At 51.5% G+C, this 21336-nt stretch overlaps 3 protein-coding genes and 1 non-coding gene across 4 annotated transcripts; 1 reads left to right on the top strand and 3 right to left on the bottom strand.

Annotated features, from left to right (window-relative positions):
• Window positions 1–144: 144 nt before the first annotated feature.
• gba2 (glucosidase, beta (bile acid) 2) lies at window positions 145–14877 on the bottom strand. Its single transcript, XM_028965377.1, has 17 exons — window positions 14512–14877; window positions 12086–12177; window positions 11481–11596; window positions 11137–11355; window positions 10808–11050; window positions 10419–10521; window positions 10028–10181; window positions 9806–9931; window positions 9526–9710; window positions 9332–9436; window positions 8841–8948; window positions 7945–8096; window positions 7770–7876; window positions 7561–7703; window positions 3201–3316; window positions 2937–3128; window positions 145–2862 (listed from the first exon to the last, which is right to left on the bottom strand). Exons 1-17 carry the CDS (start codon window positions 14688–14690, stop codon window positions 2650–2652), a joined length of 2553 nt encoding a protein of 850 aa, XP_028821210.1. The 5' UTR covers window positions 14691–14877; the 3' UTR covers window positions 145–2649.
• Window positions 13267–13339, bottom strand: trnar-ucg (transfer RNA arginine (anticodon UCG)). Its single transcript has one exon. It is a non-coding gene; the product is annotated as a tRNA-Arg (tRNA).
• Window positions 14878–15348: 471 nt separating the features above from the next.
• On the top strand, window positions 15349–18385 carry rgp1 (GP1 homolog, RAB6A GEF complex partner 1). Its single transcript, XM_028965378.1, has 9 exons — window positions 15349–15553; window positions 15624–15739; window positions 15834–15967; window positions 16716–16799; window positions 17070–17219; window positions 17296–17442; window positions 17517–17644; window positions 17755–17932; window positions 18054–18385. Exons 2-9 carry the CDS (start codon window positions 15624–15626, stop codon window positions 18275–18277), a joined length of 1161 nt encoding a protein of 386 aa, XP_028821211.1. The 5' UTR covers window positions 15349–15553; the 3' UTR covers window positions 18278–18385.
• A 202-nt stretch (window positions 18386–18587) lies between these two features.
• On the bottom strand, window positions 18588–20188 carry msmp1 (microseminoprotein, prostate associated 1). The gene is made up of 3 exons (XM_028965379.1): window positions 20080–20188; window positions 18921–19029; window positions 18588–18830 (listed from the first exon to the last, which is right to left on the bottom strand). The coding sequence occupies exons 1-3, from the start codon at window positions 20186–20188 to the stop codon at window positions 18635–18637; spliced, it is 414 nt and encodes a 137-aa protein (XP_028821212.1). The 3' UTR covers window positions 18588–18634.
• Between the last annotated feature and the right edge of the window lie 1148 nt (window positions 20189–21336).

Raw genomic sequence — 21336 nt, forward strand, 5'->3', positions numbered from 1 at the left:
GCATCCAGATGAAAGTTGGCAACGGGACCTTCTTTCTTTAAGGTAGAACCATGACTCAACTTTCAGACTTCATATCATCCGCTTATTCATAATAATATTGTATAATAACATCGTTGTATTTCTGTACAATAATGTAATATTGTATTAATGTCCATGTTCACATTTATTCCGAAACTACCAAAACTACCAGAACAACCATAAATACCCAAACTACCAGAAACACCTGAACAAACGGTCAAAAGATCCGATATGGCGGATATTGGTGGGCGTGGTCTTTTCACCAATCCGACCTGCGGATCTAAAGTTGTTAACCCCAGAAAAAGAATACAAATCCCACCCGCAGCTTCCAAAGCAGAACGGAGGCAGAAGCGTCTAATTCAGGGCCTGGCTGGGTGGTCCAGGGTTCCAGACCCTCCATCTTTCACCCCAGTGGAGACGTCAATCTCCAGAATCGAAATCATCCAAATCAGACTTTTTTCTTTTAATTCCATTCACTCCACATTTCAAGTGTTTCATCCTTTTGGTTTTGATGATTAGAAGTGACATGTTGGCGGAGGGTTGTGACCTTTTCTCCTCCACCACCATGATCACCTCTCTCCTCAGTGTCCTCAGCAGTTACTGTGACACACCCTGGCGTCCTGGAGAAGAGGAAGCCCCAGCTCGTCCTCCACTGGACTGAATGGCCATGTTCTTCACCATCAGCGGCCGTGGACCCGTCATGGCGTCCTGCTGGAACATCTCACAGACGGAGAAGTTCTGTTGACGAGCCCACCATGGACACGCCCAGCCACGGTGCAACCGCGTTGCCTTGCTGTTCTTCTCATGGTGTGTTATAATCAACAATAATACAGAAGAATAAACGTGTTATAGCCGGTCTTCACATGTAAATGTCTCTGCTAAAGCATGAAGTTTATTGGAAGTAAACTCTGGTTCTTGTGGCGCATATGACCCTCGATAAAAGTATAGAAGCGTTACGAATTCCCGAGTGTTTGGTATCTATGGATACGAGCAGATTAAGATCCACAGCAAGTTCTTTAAATGTCATCAACCATTTTCTAGTCATGTATTTTAATGAAGAAAGTAAGAAGCCCCACAGACAAAAATGAATAAGATAAAAATCTCTTCAGCGACCCGCGTGAAGGGAGAAAAACGCCGTTCCGCTCACCTCATCAAAATGTTCCATTTCCCTTCGTAAATTGGAATTTCTACCGTATGGGCGTATAGAGAAACTGCATTCGTTTTGGATACATCACACAGAGGGTAAAATTACGGTACGAATGCGATAACTATCGTACGTCTGGCAACAGCGGGTTCCACAAAACACATATTAGAAATTCGGCAAATTATTTCGAGGTCACCACCAAATACATTTATTGGGTGTGCAGTATTTTTCAATTCTCCCAAATCCTTAATTATCCGCGGAAACCCCGATAAAAATGGCAGAAATTTCACGCAGTTTCACCGTCGCAGCTGATTAATAAAGAATAACACCAGTAACCAGACGGCTAATAAAAGCACGACGCAGAGCAGCTGGTACCAAACATGGAATATCTTCCGAGCTTCCAACTCACACACAGCAACATGCAGCAAGACAAACAGAAGCTCTGGAGAAGGTCCGGAGAAAGTTTGAAGAAGATCTGGAGACGGTCTGAAGAAGGTCTGGAGACGGTCTGGAGAAGGTCTGAAGAAGGTCTGGAGACGGTCTGGAGACGGTCTGAAGAAGGTCTGGAGAAGCTCCGAAGAAGGTCTGAAGAAGCTCTGGAGAAGGTCCGGAAAAGGTCTGAAGAAGGTCTGGAGACGGTCTGAAGAAGGTCTGGAGACGGTCTGAAGAAGGTCTGGAGACGGTCTGAAGAAGGTCTGGAGACGGTCTGAAGAAGGTCTGGAGAAGCTCCGAAGAAGGTCTGAAGAAGCTCCGGAGAAGGTCTGAAGAAGGTCTGGAGAAGGTCCGGAAAAGGTCTGAAGAAGGTCTGGAGACGGTCTGAAGAAGGTCTGGAGACGGTCTGAAGAAGGTCTGGAGACGGTCTGAAGAAGGTCTGGAGACGGTCTGCAAAAGCTCTGGAGAAGCTCTGGAGAAGCTCTGGAGAAGGTCTGGAAAAGCTCTGGAGAAGGTCTGGAAAAGCTCTGGAGAAGGTCTGAATAAGATCTGGAGAAGCTCCGAAGAAGGTCTGAAGAAGCTCCGGAGAAGGTCTGAAGAAGGTCTGAAGAAGGTCTGGAGACGGTCTGAAGAAGGTCTGGAGACGGTCTGCAAAAGCTCTGGAGAAGCTCTGGAGAAGCTCTGGAGAAGGTCTGGAGAAGGTCTGGAAAAGCTCTGGAGAAGGTCTGGAAAAGCTCTGGAGAAGGTCTGAATAAGATCTGGAGAAGCTCCGAAGAAGGTCTGAAGAAGCTCCGGAGAAGGTCTGAAGAAGGTCTGGAGAAGGTCCGGAAAAGGTCTGAAGAAGGTCCGGAGACGGTCTGAAGAAGGTCTGGAGACGGTCTGAAGAAGGTCTGGAGACGGTCTGCAAAAGCTCTGGAGAAGCTCTGGAGAAGCTCTGGAGAAGGTCTGGAGAAGCTCTGGAGAAGGTCTGAATAAGATCTGGAGAAGCTCCGAAGAAGGTCTGAAGAAGCTCTGGAGAAGATCTGGAGAAGCTCCGAAGAAGGTCTGGAAAAGAATCAGGGGGCGGAGCTCCGGTCCCGTCCAGCCCCGGTCCTGCGCCCGTCCAGCGCCAGCTGCATGGCCCAGATGCTGAGGGGTCTCATGTAGGCCAGCGAGCGGTAGATGTCCCTCTCGCAGTACGCCTCGGGCGTCTGGAACGCCATGCCGAGACGCTCCCACACGGTCCGGTAACAGCCCTCCGCCGTGCGGAGACCCTCCTCCAGCATGCCCTGTGAGGGAAGGACAAGGACCGGTCATCGTCCACCAAGCGGCGAGTCTGCGGTCAACCGGCGTCAGAACCAACCTCATGGATCATGGTGGCGGCCAGGCCATACACCACGCCCACCCACACTTCATCCGATTGGACGCTGGAGCGGTCGGGCACGCCCTCCGGCCGCATGCCGTTCACCGCGCCCATCTGCCCACCGCCGAACTTCATGACGTTGAGGTCAAACACGGTGTTGAGGGCGCTGCGGATCTTCTCCGCCGGGAACACCTGGAGGCGGGACAGAGAGGCGGTGACGCCGTGTGATTGGCAGGACAGGCACGTGACGGGGACGATCCGGACCTGAAAGTCGCCGTCTCCCAGTCCGGACGCCCGCAGGAACCACTGGCCGGCGCACTGGTCCGACATGACGCTGTTGGACAGGTCCCGGCCGCTGCTGTCGTAGTTGTAGTACTGGCCTGTAGAACAGGTAGAGGGGACAGATCTGTCCATCCAGGCATTCGCGATGTCACGATAACACGCTGGAATTTCTATTATTCAGAACCTATCGCAGCCTTTACGTCCATTTTAACCAAATATGCTGCTCCTTTACCGTAAAAACGTCCGCCAAAGTTCCAGAAAGAGACACGGTGACACGTGTCCTCTGTATTTAAACCGCCCAACCGCCCACCTACACTAAACTGTGGTTAACCCCCATATAACACCGTCTCAACATGCAACGTCCAACTTTACATCCGACCACACATCCCAGTAAACACACGTCCCACTAAACACACATGTCCCACAACATCCCACTAAAACACACGTCCCACTACGTCCCACTACATCCCACTAAAACACACGTCCCACTAAACACACATGTCCCACAACATCCCACTAAAACACACGTCCCACTAAACACACATGTCCCACAACTTCCCACTAAAACACACGTCCCACTAAAACACATGTCCCACAACATCCCACTAAAACACACGTCCCACTACGTCCCACTAAACACACATGTCCCACAACTTCCCACTAAAACACACGTCCCACTACGTCCCACTAAAACACAGACGTCCCACTACGTCCCACTAAACACACATGTCCCACAACTTCCCACTAAAACACACGTCCCACTACGTCCCACTAAACACACATGTCCCACAACTTCCCACTAAAACACACGTCCCACTACGTCCCACTAAAACACAGACGTCCCACTACGTCCCACTAAAACACAGACGTCCCACTACGTCCCACTAAAACACACGTCCCACTAAAACACACACGTCCCACTACGTCCCACTAAAACACACACGTCCCACTAAAACACACGTCCCACTAAACACACATGTCCCACAACATCCCACTAAAACACACGTCCCACTACGTCCCACTAAACACACATGTCCCACTAAAACACACATGTCCCACAACATCCCACTAAAACACACGTCCCACTACGTCCCACTAAACACACGTCCCACAACATCCCACTAAAACACACGTCCCACTAAAACACACACGTCCCACCAAAACACACACGTCCCACTACAACACACACGTCCCACTACATCCCACTAAAACACACGTCCCACTAAACACACACGTCCCACAACATCCCACTAAAACACACGTCCCACTAAAACACACACGTCCCACTACGTCCCACTAAAACACATGTCCCACTACGTCCTACTAAAACACATGTCCCACTACGTCCCACTAAAACACACACGTCCCACTAAAACACACGTCCCACTAAACACACGTCCCACAACATCCCACTAAAACACACGTCCCACTACGTCCCACTAAACACACATGTCCCACTAAAACACACATGTCCCACAACATCCCACTAAAACACACGTCCCACTAAACACACACGTCCCACTACGTCCCACTAAAAACACACGTCCCACTACGTCCCACTAAAACACACGTCCCACTAAACACACATGTCCCACAACGTCCCACTAAAACACACGTCCCACTACGTCCCACTACATCCCACTAAAACACACGTCCCACTAAAACACACACGTCCCACTACGTCCCACTAAAACACACGTCCCACTAAAACACACACGTCCCACTACGTCCCACTAAAACACATGTCCCACTACGTCCCACTAAAACACACACGTCCCACTAAAACACACGTCCCACTAAACACACATGTCCCACAACATCCCACTAAAACACACGTCCCACTACGTCCCACTACGTCCCACTAAAACACACGTCCCACTAAACACACATGTCCCACAACATCCCACTAAAACACACGTCCCACTAAACACACATGTCCCACAACTTCCCACTAAAACACACGTCCCACTAAAACACACACACGTCCCACTACATCCCACTAAAACACACGTCCCACTAAAACACACACGTCCCACTACGTCCCACTAAAACACACGTCCCGCTACGTCCCACTAAACACACGTCCCACAACATCCCACTAAAACACACGTCCCACAACATCCCACTAAACACACGTCCCACAACATCCCACTAAAACACACGTCCCACAACATCCCACTAAAACACACGTCCCACTAAAACACACACGTCCCACTACATCCCACTAAAACACACGTCCCACTAAAACACACACGTCCCACTACGTCCCACTAAAACACATGTCCCACTACGTCCCACTAAAACACACACGTCCCACTAAAACACACGTCCCACTAAACACACGTCCCACAACATCCCACTAAAACACACGTCCCACTACGTCCCACTAAACACACATGTCCCACTAAAACACACATGTCCCACAACATCCCACTAAAACACACGTCCCACTACGTCCCACTAAAACACACACGTCCCACTAAACACACATGTCCCACAACATCCCACAAAAACACACGTCCCACTAAAACACACACGTCCCACTAAAACTCACGTCCCACTAAAACACACGTCCCACTACATCCCACTAAAACACACGTCCCACTAAACACACATGTCCCACTACATCCCACTAAAACACACACGTCCCACTAAAACTCACGTCCCACTAAAACACACGTCCCACAACATCCCACTAAAACACACGTCCCACTACGTCCCACTAAAACTCACGTCCCACTAAAACACACGTCCCACTACATCCCACTAAAACACACGTCCCACTAAACACACACGTCCCACTAAACACACACGTCCCACTACGTTCCACTAAAACACACGTCCCACTAAACACACATGTCCCACAACATCCCACTAAAACACAGACGTCCCACTACATCCCACTAAAACACAGACGTCCCACTACGTCCCACTAAAACACAGACGTCCCACTACGTCCCACTACAACACACGTCCCACTAAAACACACGTCCCACTAAACACACGTCCCACAACATCCCACTAAAACACATGTCCCACTAAAACACACGTCCCACTACGTCCCACTAAAACACACGTCCCACTACGTCCCACTACGTCCCACTAAACACACACGTCCCACTACATCCCACTAAACACACATATCCCACTAAAACACACGTCCCACTACATCCCACTAAAACACAGACGTCCCACTACGTCCCACTAAAACACACGTCCCACTAAACCACACACGTCCCAATAGGTCCCACTAAAACACACGTCCCACTGCGTCCCACTAAAACACACACGTCCCACTGCGTCCCACTAAAACACACACATCCCACTGCGTCCCACTAAACACACACGTCCCACTACATCCCACTAAACACACGTCCCACAACATCCCACTAAAACACACGTCCCACTAAAACACACGTCCCACTACATCCCACTAAAACACATGTCCCACTACGTCCCACTAAAACACACGTCCCACTACGTCCCACTAAACACACGTCCCACAACATCCCACTAAAACACACGTCCCACTAAAACACACACGTCCCACTACAACACACACATCCCACTACAACACACGTCCCACTAAACACACGTCCCACTAAACACACACGTCCCACTACGTCCCACTAAAACACACACGTCCCACTAAAACACACACGTCCCACTAAACACACACGTCCCACTAAACACACACGTCCCACCACAACATCCCACTAAAACACACGTCCCACTACGTCCCACTAAAACACACGTCCCACTACGTCCCACTAAACACACGTCCCACAACATCCCACTAAAACACACACGTCCCACTAAACACAGACATCCCACTACGTCCCACTAAAACACACACGTCCCACTACATCCCACTAAACACACATGTCCCACAACTTCCCACTAAAACACACACGTCCCACTAAACACACATGCCCCACAACATCCCACTAAAACACACACGTCCCACTAAACACAGACGTCCCACTACGTCCCACTAAAACACACGCCCCACTACGTCCCACTAAACACACACGTCCCACAACATCCCACTAAAACACACGTCCCACTAAACACACATGTCTCACAACATCCCACTAAAACACACACGTCCCACTAAAACACACACGTCCCACTACGTCCCACTAAAACACACACGTCCCACTACGTCCCACTAAAACACACACGTCCCACTACGTCCCACTAAAACACACACGTCCCACTAAAACACACACGTCCCACTAAAACACACACGTCCCAACCCCAGTTCCGGTGGGAACGGACATGGATGGAAAAACGAGACATTCCCCGGAACAAAAGAGTGTAAAATGCAGCGGATACGCACCGTTCCACACCAGGCGGTGGAAGGCCGCCGTGCCGCGCTGCAGGATGTCGGCGTAGCGCTGGAACACGCCGGCGGCGCCCAGCAGGCGGGCCATCTTACACATGACGCAGACGGACGCCAGCCAGAGTCCCCCGCAGTACGCGCTGGGGGAGCAAGCAGAGGTCAGACGGGGGCGGAGCCCCAAAACACGGCCCCGCCCACTCTCTCACCTCGGCCCCGTGGTGGTCCAGCCGTCGTAGGTCTGGTCGGCGTAGCCGGAATTCTCGATCAGCCCATCGCCGTCCTGGTCGAACTTCATCTCGGACTCCATCACCGCCTGCACACACGATGAATCAGAGCGTCCGCTCGGCCCCGCCCACAGCCCCGCCCGCCGCCGCTCACTACCTGGCAGATGGGCCACATGTCCGCCAGGTACTGCTGATCCTGGGTCAGGTGGAAATCCCGGTACACCTGCAGCACGAACTTCAGGTTCAGGTCCTTCCAGTCGGCCGTGTCGTGGATGATGTAGGCGTTGACGCGCGCCCACGGCTCGTCGTCTGAGGACGAGGGGACAGAGCAGAGCCTGGTGAGGACCGCATGTCTATAAACGCGGCTATAAACAGCAGCACAGACAGCCCAACCTGCAACAAAACTGAACAGTTAACCGTCACCATAACTTCCATCCTGGAGAAGATTAATAAAAGATCTAGTTGGTTTGTCCTGCACAGGCTACTGTGTTCGCGACGAACGTGCTGCTGTCTCTGTATCAGGGACCGCTCTCGATATGCAGAAGTCGCCGGAGCTTCATCATTTATGTAAATAAATCCATCACGATCGAGATAAAGGCCCGAACACGCCCACCGAGATCGAGAAGAGCGGATATTCGCCAGCCCAGGCCCTGGTTACAGGTGACCCCTGGTACCGCCCTGATCTTGACCCGTGTCCCTGATCTTGACCCGTGTCCATGCATCGATGCAGTTCAGAACATAATCCATTATACCAACGACGCAACTGTGGCGGGCTGGTGAAAGGGAAGTGATTGTCACTTGTGATACACAGCAGCACAGCACACGGTGCACACAGTGAAATGTGTCCTCTGCATTTAACCCATCACCCTGAGTGAGCAGTGGGCACCATGACAGGTGCCCGGGGAGCAGTGTGTGGGGACGGGACCTTCATCAAGGGGTCCTCAGTGGCACCTTGGCTGATTGGGGCTCGAACCGGCAACCTTCTGATTACGGGGCCGCTTCCTTAACCGCTAGGCCACCACTGCCACTGTGTGTATGCGTGTTCACTCATACCTGGGTCTCCAATGTCATGAGGGACAACATTGCGGGTCTTGACAGGAGCAGAGCATCCGTTCATGAGGCTGAGTCTCTCGGTAGGGTCGTGTTGCACCACGCTGCCAGCTGAAGGAGAAAGTGAAGCACAGCACACGGTGAAACGTGTCCTCTGTATTTAACCATCACCACTGGTGAGTGTGTGGGGACCACGGCCACCACTGCCCCTAAAAGGCAATCAGCATGTTAAATTATATTCAATTATATTCATAAATACGTTGAAATTGTTGTTATGCAACAAGTACAGATTATATACAGCTGGAACCTTGTTAACCTGTGTTAAAATGAACTGAAACAGCGCCACATCTACAACCAGTGGCCAAAAACGGTACTGCATTTACACTGTTAAGAGTCACCAGTTGGTAGGTCAGTGTGTGGCGGCCAAAACGAGCCGTTGTAGAGGGTTAAGGGGAAGTTAGCGAGGGTTATATTGTGTTAGATTAGCATGTTACCGATGTCGTACTGCAGACTCAGTGCCAGCTTGGGCCACAGCATGACGAGGGCGAACGAGGCGTAGAAGTGGACGTCGTACGTGTTGTACATCCTGTACTCCTGACCTGGGGTCAGACGCAGAGCTCCAGGTCAGATGTAGCAACAGCACTAAGCTCCGCCCCCAGAGCCCGGCGTAGAGAATTGGGGCACGCACCTTCGAGGTAGGCGAAGCGGCCGTACTCCTTGACGATGGGAGGCTGGGCAGGGAGCCCCCCCTCCTCGCTACGAAGACCCCCGCTGATGTCGGATTCCTCTGGAAGCTCCACCCACACCGTCCCACCGTCCGCAACGTAGTAGAGCTCATTAAAGAGAGCCGACTTGTACCAGGAGGGCAGGGAACTGGAACACACCAACGCGGGCGTGGCGCCATCAGAGCTCCATTCATCTTGAGAGTGTGTGTGTGTGTGTGTGTGTGTGTGTGTGTGTGTGTGTACCTGTCCTGCAGTATCGGTCTTTGCCACTCCTCTATCCTCCTCTCCCAGTCCCTGTAGTGTGTGAGGGCGTAGTGGCACAGAGACGGTCCTGCATCACCTCTGCTGCCAAAGTAACGCGTGTATCGCCTACACACACACAAAGGTCATTATAGGTCAAGAGGTCATTATAAAACACGACAGGTGTAGGTGTGTGTGTGTGTGTGTGTGTGTGTGTGCGCGCACCTAAGATGCTCTTTCTCTCTGGACCCGAACGTGATGACAGGCATGTCCCAGGCCAGGCACAGTTCCAGGCACGTGTGACCGTGTGCAGACACGGAACCGCCCACCGCCAGTGCGGCCGCTAGCTCCTCCCCCTTCTGAGTGGGTGGGCTGGGTCCTGTTTACAGGAAGAAAGAACACTCTTCCACCTGATCTTCTACCGCGACCAGCGTCACAGTCCTGCTACGTTCATCACGGTGACGAGACCCGGTGTTCGATGTTCAGAGGCTATAGAACATGATGGGTCTCCTCAGCTGGGTTCTGCTGACATCATCTAATGCTCCTTCAGAGCAGTTCAGGTTCATCCTGATATTGTGTGTTGGTGGTTGTCATGGTAACCTGTGTTAACACCGACCTGTCGGGGAGTCGAGTCGTCCATCGGTCATGAGGTCAGTCCAGAGCGACCCACAGGTGCCCTTCGGGGTGAAAGCGGTCTGATGGCTGACCTGCTTGCCAGACTGTTAACACACACACACACACACACACACACACACTGTAAACAGGCGGGGTTAGAGTATGAAGGCGGGGTTATAAAGTATGAAGACTGCAGGCAGGTGACAACATGGTTTTTGCCTAGAATTGCTGGTCTTCTCATTCTCCAATAAAATCTGGACACACATGACAATGACCATAAAAGGACATCCTGCCGCAACGTCGCACACGGATGTTTGAACCAGAGGAATGGATAAATGTTGGGATTACGCTGGGATTGTGAATTCCACTGAGGGATTATGGGATTTGTACCTGCTCCCTGGCGCCGATGCAGAGGGTGTACGGGTTCACGGCGCTGCAGTGATGCAGCAGAACGCCCGAGACAGACTCCGCCCCCTCCACCAGGCGGAACGGCTCGTTCCAGTGGCCGCCGCCGCTGCGGTCGTCCTTGTGGCCCGAACCATTGACCATGGTGAACATGATGGACACGTCCAGGTCGTAGTCATTCCGGTTCTCCACGTCCCACACGAACACGGCCACCGGGAGACTGGTGTCCTGACGTCAGAAACCAGTCTGATGTTACTGGACATTTCTACGTGTGAAGACGGATGTGAGACCAACGTGTTGACGGGACTGATCACCTTGTACTCATGGGGGATGACCGGGGACACCTGTCGGCAGGTGAGGGTGACGCTCTGGCCGGGCAGGGGGTAGACGGTCCAGGCACGGGGGTAGAGGGCGTGATAGAAGGCGTATTCGCCACAGTAGCCCCAGTTCCAGCCCTGCAGGGTGGACGGTCGCTCCACCGACAGGACCTGCTGGTAGACGGTCTGTCCCGCCCGGCGCAGACACACGGTGAACTGGGGGGACATACCGGACCACTCAGCATTTGGTTCTTGCTAGTAGGCGGAGCTTATCAGCACGATGGTTTCCTAATCGCAGCTTGGAGTGTTTACATACGCAACCGGCGCCCGCGGTCATTTACCTGGTCAGCGATGACAGACCTGTAGTGGTACATCCCCGGGTTCAGCTGCCACCTGCAGAACTCCCCCCGCCAGCCGCGCGTGATGGTACCGCCCCCGACCCCGCCCAGCGGAGCACCTGGGGTCAGACAGGGTCACCTCATTATACTCGTCACCATTCAAGGCCACGGACTCAAGCTCATAACAGAACCACAACATGCATTCATATTCACCCAGTGGGCTGCGTCATAACCACTGTCCCCGGTGAAAGTGACGTGATGGTCATCGTGACACGTGTGACACGTGTCCTCTGTATTTAACCGTCACCCTTGGTGAGCAGTGGGCACGGTGGGGACAGCATTTACCAGACGCCCTTATCCAGAGCGCCTTACAACTGTCCCCCCCCTGGAGACACTCAGGGTTAAGTGTCTTCCTCAGGGACACGATGGTAGTAAGTAGGATTTTAACCTAGGTCTTCTGGTTCATAGGAGTGTGTTACACGTGTACAAACCGTGACAGGAGTGACCAGGTCCGCCACTCATTTATTGAGGACCATGACGGGAACCCTGCGGTGATTGGCCGGGCAACCCTGCCGCCGTTTTGCACCAGCCAGTGTGGTTCTACGTACCGTAGATCTGCCGCAGCGGCAGGGCATCAAACATGTCGATGAACGGAGCTTTCTTCTCCACCTTCGTCTTCTTATACCACCACTTAAGGTACCTGAAAGTGTATAAACACACACACACACACAGTTGACTCAACATCTGGCTTTCTTGCTGCATTCAGGCCAACGTTGCAGAATTCTTTCAACCAATCACAATGGGGAGGAAGCGGAACATCTCGGACCAACTCACAACCTGACAAAGGGACATATGGAATTGTGGGAAGGAAGAATCCCCATCCATACGAGGACGTTTATCTCTAAAATGGGAACATTTAGAACCGTCTCCTCCTCATGTTCATTTTTAAGGACGGGTTGAAGAGTGACATGTTTTCCCCCGCCAGCAGGTATTAGCCCCACCTCCAACCCCAAACGGGACATTTTAAAGGCCAACGTAACACGGAGAAGAAGCTCCTCCTCGTCATCACTCCACTCGCGCTTTGTTGCTCGCCATTCTTGTTTTGTGTCTTTATGCGAATGTCCCACACTCCATGTTTCTGGTTTCCTGTTAGATTTCAAAGCAGAGTTACAGCGCCACCTACAGGTGAGGGGGGTCATCTCTGTGTGGATGACAACCTTTCACAAAATGCCAAATGTCCATGGTGAATTCACCACGTCCAGAACCATGCCATCACATGACTGGTCTGACTGTAGGAGGCGGGACATTTAACAAACGCCCTTATCCAGAGCGCCTTACAATCAGTAGTGACAGGGACAGTCCCCCCCTGGAGACACTCAGGGTTAAGTGTCCTGCTCAGGGACACAATGGTAGTAAGTGGGGTTCAAACCCTTCTGGTACTTATGTGGGTGTGGTACCTGCTAGTATATTTCTTAGTGAAGAACATGATTAAGATTCATTCACGGGCATCAGACCACACCTGCATACCTGAGCTTGTATGTGAAAAAGTGAAGTGATTGTCACATGTGATACAGAGCAGCACAGCACACAGTGCACACAGTGAAATTTGTCCTCTGCATTTAACCCATCACCCTGAGTGAGCAGTAGGCAGCCATGACAGGCGCCCGGGGACCAGTGTGTGGGGACGGTGCTTTGCTCAGTGGCACCTTGGCAGATCGGGATTCGAACCAGCAACTTTCTGATTAGGGGGCCGCTTACTTAACCGCTAGGCCACCACTGCCCCTGAAAACAACCACGAAGGGACTCGAACCCTCAATCTTCTGATCCGAAGTCAGACGCCTTATCCATTAGGCCACATGGCCGCTTGTAACCTGTCACCTGTATGTCCCTGACAGAAACATATCACCACAACCAACACACACGGGGACCTCATCAAGGGGACCTCAGTGGGCAGCCATGACAGGCGCCCGGGGAGCAGTGTGTGGGGACGGTGCTTTGGTCAGTGGCACCTTGGCGGATCGGGATTAAAACCGGCAACGGTGCCGCGTCCTTAACCTCTAGGCCACTTCTGCCCCATTCACCTCGTCACCTAACGGCCACTGATCCCACAGGCAAACCCAATCAATCATTAACTTCGCCCGCTTCACAGTGACATGAGCAATTAATTATTTACTTTGGTCGCCATGACAACAGGGAGTGTCCCCAGGCTGGATGTGTGACTGGTCTGGGTCTGGTGTAGTAAAAGGGTGTGTAAAACAGTGGTAGTAGTCCCTGAGCAGGACACTTAACCCTGAGTGTCTCCAGGGGGAGACTGTCCCTGTAACTACTGACTGTAAGTCGCTCTGGATAAGGGCGTCTGGTAAATGCCGTAAATGTGACAGTCACGTTTATGGATTAATTACAGGCACCGTAGTTTGTGACAAAAATTCCAGGACTGTCACACACACACATCTCAGCAACATCTTTATAATTTGAAACATAAATTAATTATGGTTGCTGTGATGTTTGTAAAGTGGTAGTGGTAGTAGCCTATGGTGGTAGTAGCCTAGTGGGTAACACACTTGCCTATGAACCAGAAGACAAAGTGTTCGAATCCCACTTACTACCATCGTGTCCCATCGTGAGCAAGACACTTAACCCTAAGTTGCTCCAGGGAGACTGTCCCTGTAACTACTGATTGTAAGTCGCTCTGGATAAGGGCGTCTGATAAATGCTGTAAATGTAAATGTAAAGTGCAACATTTTCAGTGAAATAATTATTCCTGAAAACTTCCTGTGCAAGTGTGAAATGTCCCTAATTTTGCAGCTTTTGGCAGTTTGCAAAAGCAGCAACAACAGCAGCATTGAAAGACCCTTAATCCACCCAGGCGCCAAAGCTGCATTGTGTGGAGGGCGCGTCCCACAGAAATCCACCAGTCACACCAGCCAGACAGCAGGGAATGTGGCGCCGTGCAGTACCGGCTGCCACCAGGAGGGGCAGCATGGAGAAACATCCACAACACACGTTACACCACATCTCGAGATGGAGAACCCACCTGATCCCCAGGCCCAGGTGTCCCATGATGTTGGACAGGGACACGTCTCTGGCCTGGAACGGCTTCCTTTGCTCCTTAAACTCGTGGGCCAGGCAGATCCTCCAGCCCTCCCTCGGCACTTGGAAGCCCGGTTCCGTGGACACGTACCGGGCCATAAGCTGTCCTGACGTGTCCTGCATCTTCTTCTTCTTCTGGGGCGAAGCAGCAGATGGAGTTGATTTATCTACCCGGGGCTCGGCGGCTGGTCGCAGATCATTTCCCCGGAAAAGTCACTCTCCGGTACGGATGGAGCTTGAAGGGGCGCAGCGGTGTGGGAGCCGCCGCCGCAGGGACGACACCAACGCGGGACCCGCGGGGGGAGACGTTGTGGAGACAGCACCCGCTCTCACTGGAAGCTCCGTCTACATACTATTCGCCGTATTTATCTGCATTTTATTGGATAGGATGTGAGATAATTATAGATATAACCCCATCACTCGGGTCAAAAGACCAACATGTGTGTCGTGAGGACACCCCTCGCTCCGTGTTCACTTGGACGAAGCTGAAATACTCGCATAATTGTGCCACGGAGACGACTTCAGCGGCCAACCAAAAAACAACGCTGGGACGTTTTTACGTTGGTATCTTTTTAAAAAAAACGTGTAAAACGTCCACGTTTAACATGATCAATTAGTGGAATTCTAATAACTTTTCAGAGAGGTCGTTAAAGCATGCTTTTTTAGGAATAACATTCTTCTTTTCTTTGGAATTCGTTTTTTAAATGCTCGTTGTTTTCGAAGCAGTATGCACTTATGTCTTTTAACGATAGAACTTGACTCTTCTTTTGTGAATGAACTCGCATTTGACATTTGTGACCGTGACGACGAACTGACTGGCCGCGTCGTGTTCAGTCTGACGGGTTTCTAAACTCCGCGAAACGTTTCGTTCGTCCTGCAGGGATTGTTTTGGTTTTGTTACGTGAACCGGCGCAGTTCAGCTCGTCGCTCGCCGGGACTGGACTGGACTTCTCGCCGTTGTCGTTTCGTTTTGTTGGCAGTTGAAGGTAAAATCCGCATTTAATCCGCTCGGTTCCGCGGAGGATGTGGCGCTCATGCGTGCTTCTTGTCCCGCAGATGATCGAGGTGGTGGCCTCCGTGGCCCGGGGCCCCGTGTTCCTGGCCGGGGAGCCGCTGGAGTGCCTCGTCACCTTCACCAACCCCATGTCGCACCTGTCCACCTCGGCCAGCAGGTGAGTGACACGTTTAAAACATATTAAAACATGTGACTCTGCCTGCTGGGCGTCACCGTACTGACCTCTGACCTCGCTTGTGATCTGGGATCAGCGAGATGCTGGCCTGGGCCAGCGCTCAAATCCACTGCCAGTTCCACGCCAGCGAGAGCCGAGTCGCCCTCCCAGCCCAGGGCGCCAAGGTGGACGTCCAGGTGGAGAGCGACACCGTCCTGATCCCCAGCAGAGGCGAGTGATCTACGTACTCCTTCATATCAAAGTTATGACCACCACCGCCATGTTACAGTTATAAAACCCACCGCCATATTACATTTAATTTACATTTACGGCATTTACCATACGGCCTTATCCAGAGCGACTTACAGTCAGTAGTTACAGGGACGGTCCCCCCCCTGGAGACACTCAGGGACACGATGGTAGTAAGTGGCATTTGAACCTGGGTCTTCTGGATCATAGGCGAGTGTGTTACTCGCTAGGCTACTAGCACCATATCAGCATACAACCGGGGCATGCTGATATGGCGATCCGCCGAGGTGCCACTGAGCAAAGCACCGTCCCCACACACTGCTCTCCAGGCGCCTGTCAGGGTGATGGGTTAAATGCAGAGGACAAATTTCACTGTGTGCACAAGTGACAATCACTTTACATATCAGTTTACAATTATATCACAACATATTGTGATATTGTACAAATTGTGTTTTTTGTACAGTTCATTAAAAATGTAAAAGTAGAAGATGCTTTGCGAAGAAGATGCTCCGTCTGAAATGGCAGGCAGAAATTCAAAGTACCCAGCTGTACAGCGCCCTCTACAGGAGCGGAGGTCAGGGGACCAACTATATAACAGCTAAATAAGTTTAATGTCAGGGGACCTTTAAAGGAAGCACCATTGCAAACCACCAAATTCACGGCGATGTACCTAATAAACCAAGATAGAATGACAGTATCCCTACTAACGTGTGTCTGTGTTCACCGCCAGGGGAACGAGGCCAGTGCATGCTGGACACGCCCCCCAAAATCCTCTTCTGTGACCTGCGCCTGGACCCTGGAGAGAGTAAAACCTGTAAGAGACCATGCTCTGATGATGATGATGATGATAAGGGTTTAGGAAGCGGCCCCGTAATCGGAAGGTTGCCGGTTCGAATCCCGAACCGCCAAGGTGCCACCGAGCAAAGCACCGTCCCCACAGACTGCTCCCCGGGCGCCTGTCAAGGTGCCCACTGCTCACCAAGGGTGACGGTTAAATACAGAGGACACGTTTCACTGTGTCACCGTGTGCTGTGCTGCAGTGTCTCACAATGACAATCACGTCACTTTCGATGCGTCCCTCTAGACTCGTACAGCGAGGTGGTCCCCGGTGACGGCCCCCCCAGCTTCCGCGGCCAGGCGGTGAAGTACGTGTACAAGCTGACCATCGGCTGCCAGAGGGTCAACTCCCCCATCAAGCTGCTGCGGGTTCCGTTCCGGGTGCTGGTCCTGCACGGTGGGTCTCCGGGGGACACGGCCGGCGTGGCTCCGCCCTCCATCGTCCTCATACGTCCGTCTGTCTGCGAATGCAGGAATGCCGGAGCCCCCGTTTCCTCAGGATGAGGAGGTGGCTCCATCCAACCCGTTCCTGGACGAAGAGGAGGGCGGTCGCAGGGACGGCCGGACGCTGGAGCGAGCGCTGGACCTGCTCATGATCACCACCTCGAGACGCTGTCCACGTGAGTGTTGTGGCCCAAATCGAGTGTGCGCGCCAGGCGGCTTCTGTAGATGGAATTTTCACTGCCGCCCTCAGACCTGTTCAACATCACCAACACGCGCGGCAAAGTGGCCAAATTCTGCATCTTTAAAAGCGTCTACAGGCTGGGCGAGGACATCATCGGCACCTTCACCTTCTCGGACGGAGACATCCCCTGCCTGCAGGTGTGTGTGTGGTACAGCCCCATCGCCATGACCCTGAGATGGCATGTTGCAGGTGGTAGTGGGCGTGGCCATGTTGTGTACAAGGTGTGTGTGTGTGTGTGTGTGTGCAGTACTCTGTGAGTCTCCAGAGTGAAGAGGAGGTCCAGGCCGAGTACCGGAGGAGGCCGGGCCAGCCGGTCAGTGTGACTGCTCATGGGCGCCACCTGGAGTCCTGTCTCCACACTGCGGCCAGTCACTTCTCCTTACCCATACCTCTCAACGTCACGCCGGGCTTCACCACGGACATCGGTAGCAACACACACTTCCCCATCATGCATGAGTGTTTGGCCTGTGGTGTTTCATGCTGTGTGTGTGTGTGTGTGTGTGTGTGTGTGTGTGTGTGTGTGTTCTCTTCATTCTCCTGTACCAGTGACACTGAGGTGGCGGCTGCACTTTGAGTTTGTCACTGCCCGAGAGCCAGTGGAGCTGCCCACCGTACTGCAGAACCAATCGGAGGTCACCGTGTGGACGGGGGCGGAGCATGTGGGCGTGGACACCTTCAGCTGGGACCTGCCAATCAAAGTGCTACCAACCAATCCAGCACTGGCATCTTATGTTTCCCAGTTCACAGGGACCAATAGCATTAGTATTTAATGTGTGTGTATGTGTGTGTGTGTGTGTGTGTGTGCTGAATTCAGAATATTTTTGTGAATTGATCATCTGTTTTCATCACCAGAAAATAAAAAACATTTGAATGTGCAAGTTTGTTTCTGATCGCGACTCATTTGAATATGAAATGCCCCGCCCTGTAACACCAGAGACACATGGCTGCTGCTGAGGAATTCTGTTTATTGGTTGTAATATATTATTATGGTATGGTTATAGTTATATACACGAGCAAGCATGCATCACATAATAAGGGGCGGAGTATTATCCATGCAGATGTTATCTCCACCAGGTGGCGCCGGACTCTGGTCCTCTAGAGTGGGTTCTGGTCTATAGTCGTTAATATTATCTGTTCTCAGTGAGGGGCGGAGCCCACCAGCCTCCTAGGTTCATGTCCAGTGAGCCGTGGGCGGGGTCCAGGCTGTTGCCGTTGGCGACGCAGGGCTGACGCGGGTCGGCTCTCTGGACCAGGGTCACCTTGCAGGTCACGGCCTCCACCCGCACCTCACACCACGCAGGGAAGTCCACGGGCCTGTGTGCTCTGCAGTGGGGGTGTGGCATGACGTCACGTGAGGGGTGTGCTGATGGTCTGTGTGTGTGTGTGTGTGTGTGTGTGTGTGTACACACTCACGTCTCACAGCAGCCCACACCGACAGGGTGCAGACAGGTGCAGAGGAAGCAGCTGTCGTCCATCCAGCTCTCACCCATGGAGTAGCTCCTCCCCTGATACACACACGGTGCTACACAAACAAATACATAATCATACACACACAAAATACACAAACAGATTCATAATCATACACAAAATACACAAACAGATTCATAATAATACACACATACACAAACAGATTCATAATCATACACAAAATACACAAACAGATTCATAATCATACACACACACACACACAAAATACACAAACAGATTCATAATCACACACACACACAAAATACACAAACAGATTCATAATAATACACACACACACACACAAAATACACAAACAGATTCATAATCATACACACACACACACACAAAATACACAAACAGATTCATAATCATACACAAAATACACAAACAGATTCATAATCATACACACACACACAAAATACACAAACAGATTCATAATCACACACACACACAAAATACACAAACAGATTCATAATCATACACAAAATACACAAACAGATTCATAATCATACACACACACACACAAAAAAAATACACAAACAGATTCATAATAATACACACACACACACACAAAATACACAAACAGATTCATAATCATACACACACACACACACACAAAATACACAAACAGATTCATAATCATACACACACACACACACAAAATACACAAACAGATTCATAATCATACACACACAAAATACACAAGCAGATTCATAATCATACATACACACACACACACACAAAATACACAAACAGATTCATAATCATACACACACACACACACAAAATACACAAACAGATTCATAATCACACACTGCGCCTAGCGGTTAAGGAAACAGCCCAATAATTGAAAGGTTTGAAGGTTCGAATCCCACTGAGGTCCCCTTGATGAAGGTCCCGTCCCCACACGCTGCTCTCCGGGCGCCTGTCAAGGTGTCTACTGCTCACCAAGGGTGACGGTTAAATACAGAGGACACGTTTCACTGTGTCACCGTGTGCTGTGCTGCAGTGTCTCACAATGACTACCACTTCACTTTATTTACACTTTATTTTAAACACATATTCATAATCACACACACACACAGAGCATTGCTGGAGAACTCACCCTGTGAGCTGAAGTGACACTGCATGGGTGCAGCCAAACAGGAAGTTGTCCACAGCAGCGTCCCCGCAGCCAACGCCACAAGCGTCCAGAGACCCGCCATCTTCATCATCACCACGTCCTCTGAATCCTCGTCGCCCCGCGTCTCGGGCATATATACCCTCACGAAGACTTTACAAGTCCTGCGCGCTGTGGGCGGGGTCTGTGACCACCATGAGGTGCCAGAAACACTGGAACACCCTGAGATGACTAACAGAGGACAGGAGAGACCAACCATCTCCTCCGTCCCTCATTCATCTGGTCCTGTCTGTCCCTACATACACGTCCTGGTCCTGTCTGTCCCTACAGAAACACTGGCACACCCTGAGATGACTAACAGAGGACAGGAGAGACCAACCATCTCCTCCGTCCCTCATTCATCTGGTCCTGTCTGTCCCTACATACACGTCCTGGTCCTGTCTGTCCCTGCAGAAACACTGGCACACCCTGAGATGACTAACAGAGGACAGGAGAGACCAACCATCTCCTCCGTCCCTCATTCATCTGGTCCTGTCTGTCCCTACATACACGTCCTGGTCCTGTCTGTCCCTGCAGAAACACTGGCACACCCTGAGATGACTAACAGAGGACAGGAGAGACCAACCATCTCCTCCGTCCCTCATTCATCTGGTCCTGTCTGTCCCTACATACACGTCCTGGTCCTGTCTGTCCCTGCAGAAACACTGGCACACCCTGAGATGACTAACAGAGGACAGGAGAGACCAACCATCTCCTCCGTCCCTCATTCATCTGGTCCTGTCTGTCCCTACATACAGGTAGAGATGTTCTGCTCAGGGTCTCCAGCTTGTTGGAGGATCTCGGCAGAAAGTTTCAGACTTCTTTGAATCATGTGACCTCCGTCCATCATGGTGACTGGTCAGTTCCACTTGTGATAGTTGATAGATGAGCTCAGTTTTCATGCTATATATCAACACTGAATATGATGCATCTCCATGTTGAGGCCCTTCTGGTCTGGTATCTGACCCCTGTCTGCTCCTCTGATCTCATGCTGATGTCATGGCCACGTCGCTCCTCTGTGACCTCATTCAGGTCCAGTGGATGTTTGGGAGGAGGAAACTCTTAAAAAGTTTTACGGCTCCTCTGCAGCAGGTGTGTGTGTGACTGACGGTCAGAATGCGAGGCGATGCTCTCTGGTCCAGAACGAAACATTAGCTCACATCATTATCTCATCGCGCTTCCATTATCTCCACATCCCACGAT

The sequence above is a fragment of the Denticeps clupeoides genome, unplaced genomic scaffold, assembly GCF_900700375.1.
Source record: "Denticeps clupeoides unplaced genomic scaffold, fDenClu1.1, whole genome shotgun sequence".
In the NCBI taxonomy this organism is placed as follows: Eukaryota; Metazoa; Chordata; class Actinopteri; order Clupeiformes; family Denticipitidae; genus Denticeps; species Denticeps clupeoides.

Bases quoted from the DNA above. Each gene is read 5' to 3' on its own strand.
- gba2 (XM_028965377.1), bottom strand. From the start codon at position 14,690: ATGCAGGACACGTCAGGACAGCTTATGGCCCGGTACGTGTCCACGGAA. The intron at 12,178-14,511 runs GTGGGTTCTCCA...ATACACTTTCAG, and splicing joins CACCTGGGCCTGGGGATCAG to GTACCTTAAGTGGTGGTATA. The intron at 3,317-7,560 runs GTGCGTATCCGC...CCTGTTCTACAG, and splicing joins CCACCGCCTGGTGTGGAACG to GCCAGTACTACAACTACGAC.
- rgp1 (XM_028965378.1), top strand. From the start codon at position 15,624: ATGATCGAGGTGGTGGCCTCCGTGGCCCGGGGCCCCGTGTTCCTGGCC. The intron at 15,740-15,833 runs GTGAGTGACACG...ATCTGGGATCAG, and splicing joins CTGTCCACCTCGGCCAGCAG to CGAGATGCTGGCCTGGGCCA. The intron at 17,220-17,295 runs GTGGGTCTCCGG...CTGCGAATGCAG, and splicing joins CCGGGTGCTGGTCCTGCACG to GAATGCCGGAGCCCCCGTTT.
- msmp1 (XM_028965379.1), bottom strand. From the start codon at position 20,188: ATGATGAAGATGGCGGGTCTCTGGACGCTTGTGGCGTTGGCTGCGGGG. The intron at 19,030-20,079 runs GTGAGTTCTCCA...TTGTTTGTGTAG, and splicing joins GTGTCACTTCAGCTCACAGG to CACCGTGTGTGTATCAGGGG. The intron at 18,831-18,920 runs GTGAGTGTGTAC...CCCCCACTGCAG, and splicing joins GGTGTGGGCTGCTGTGAGAC to AGCACACAGGCCCGTGGACT.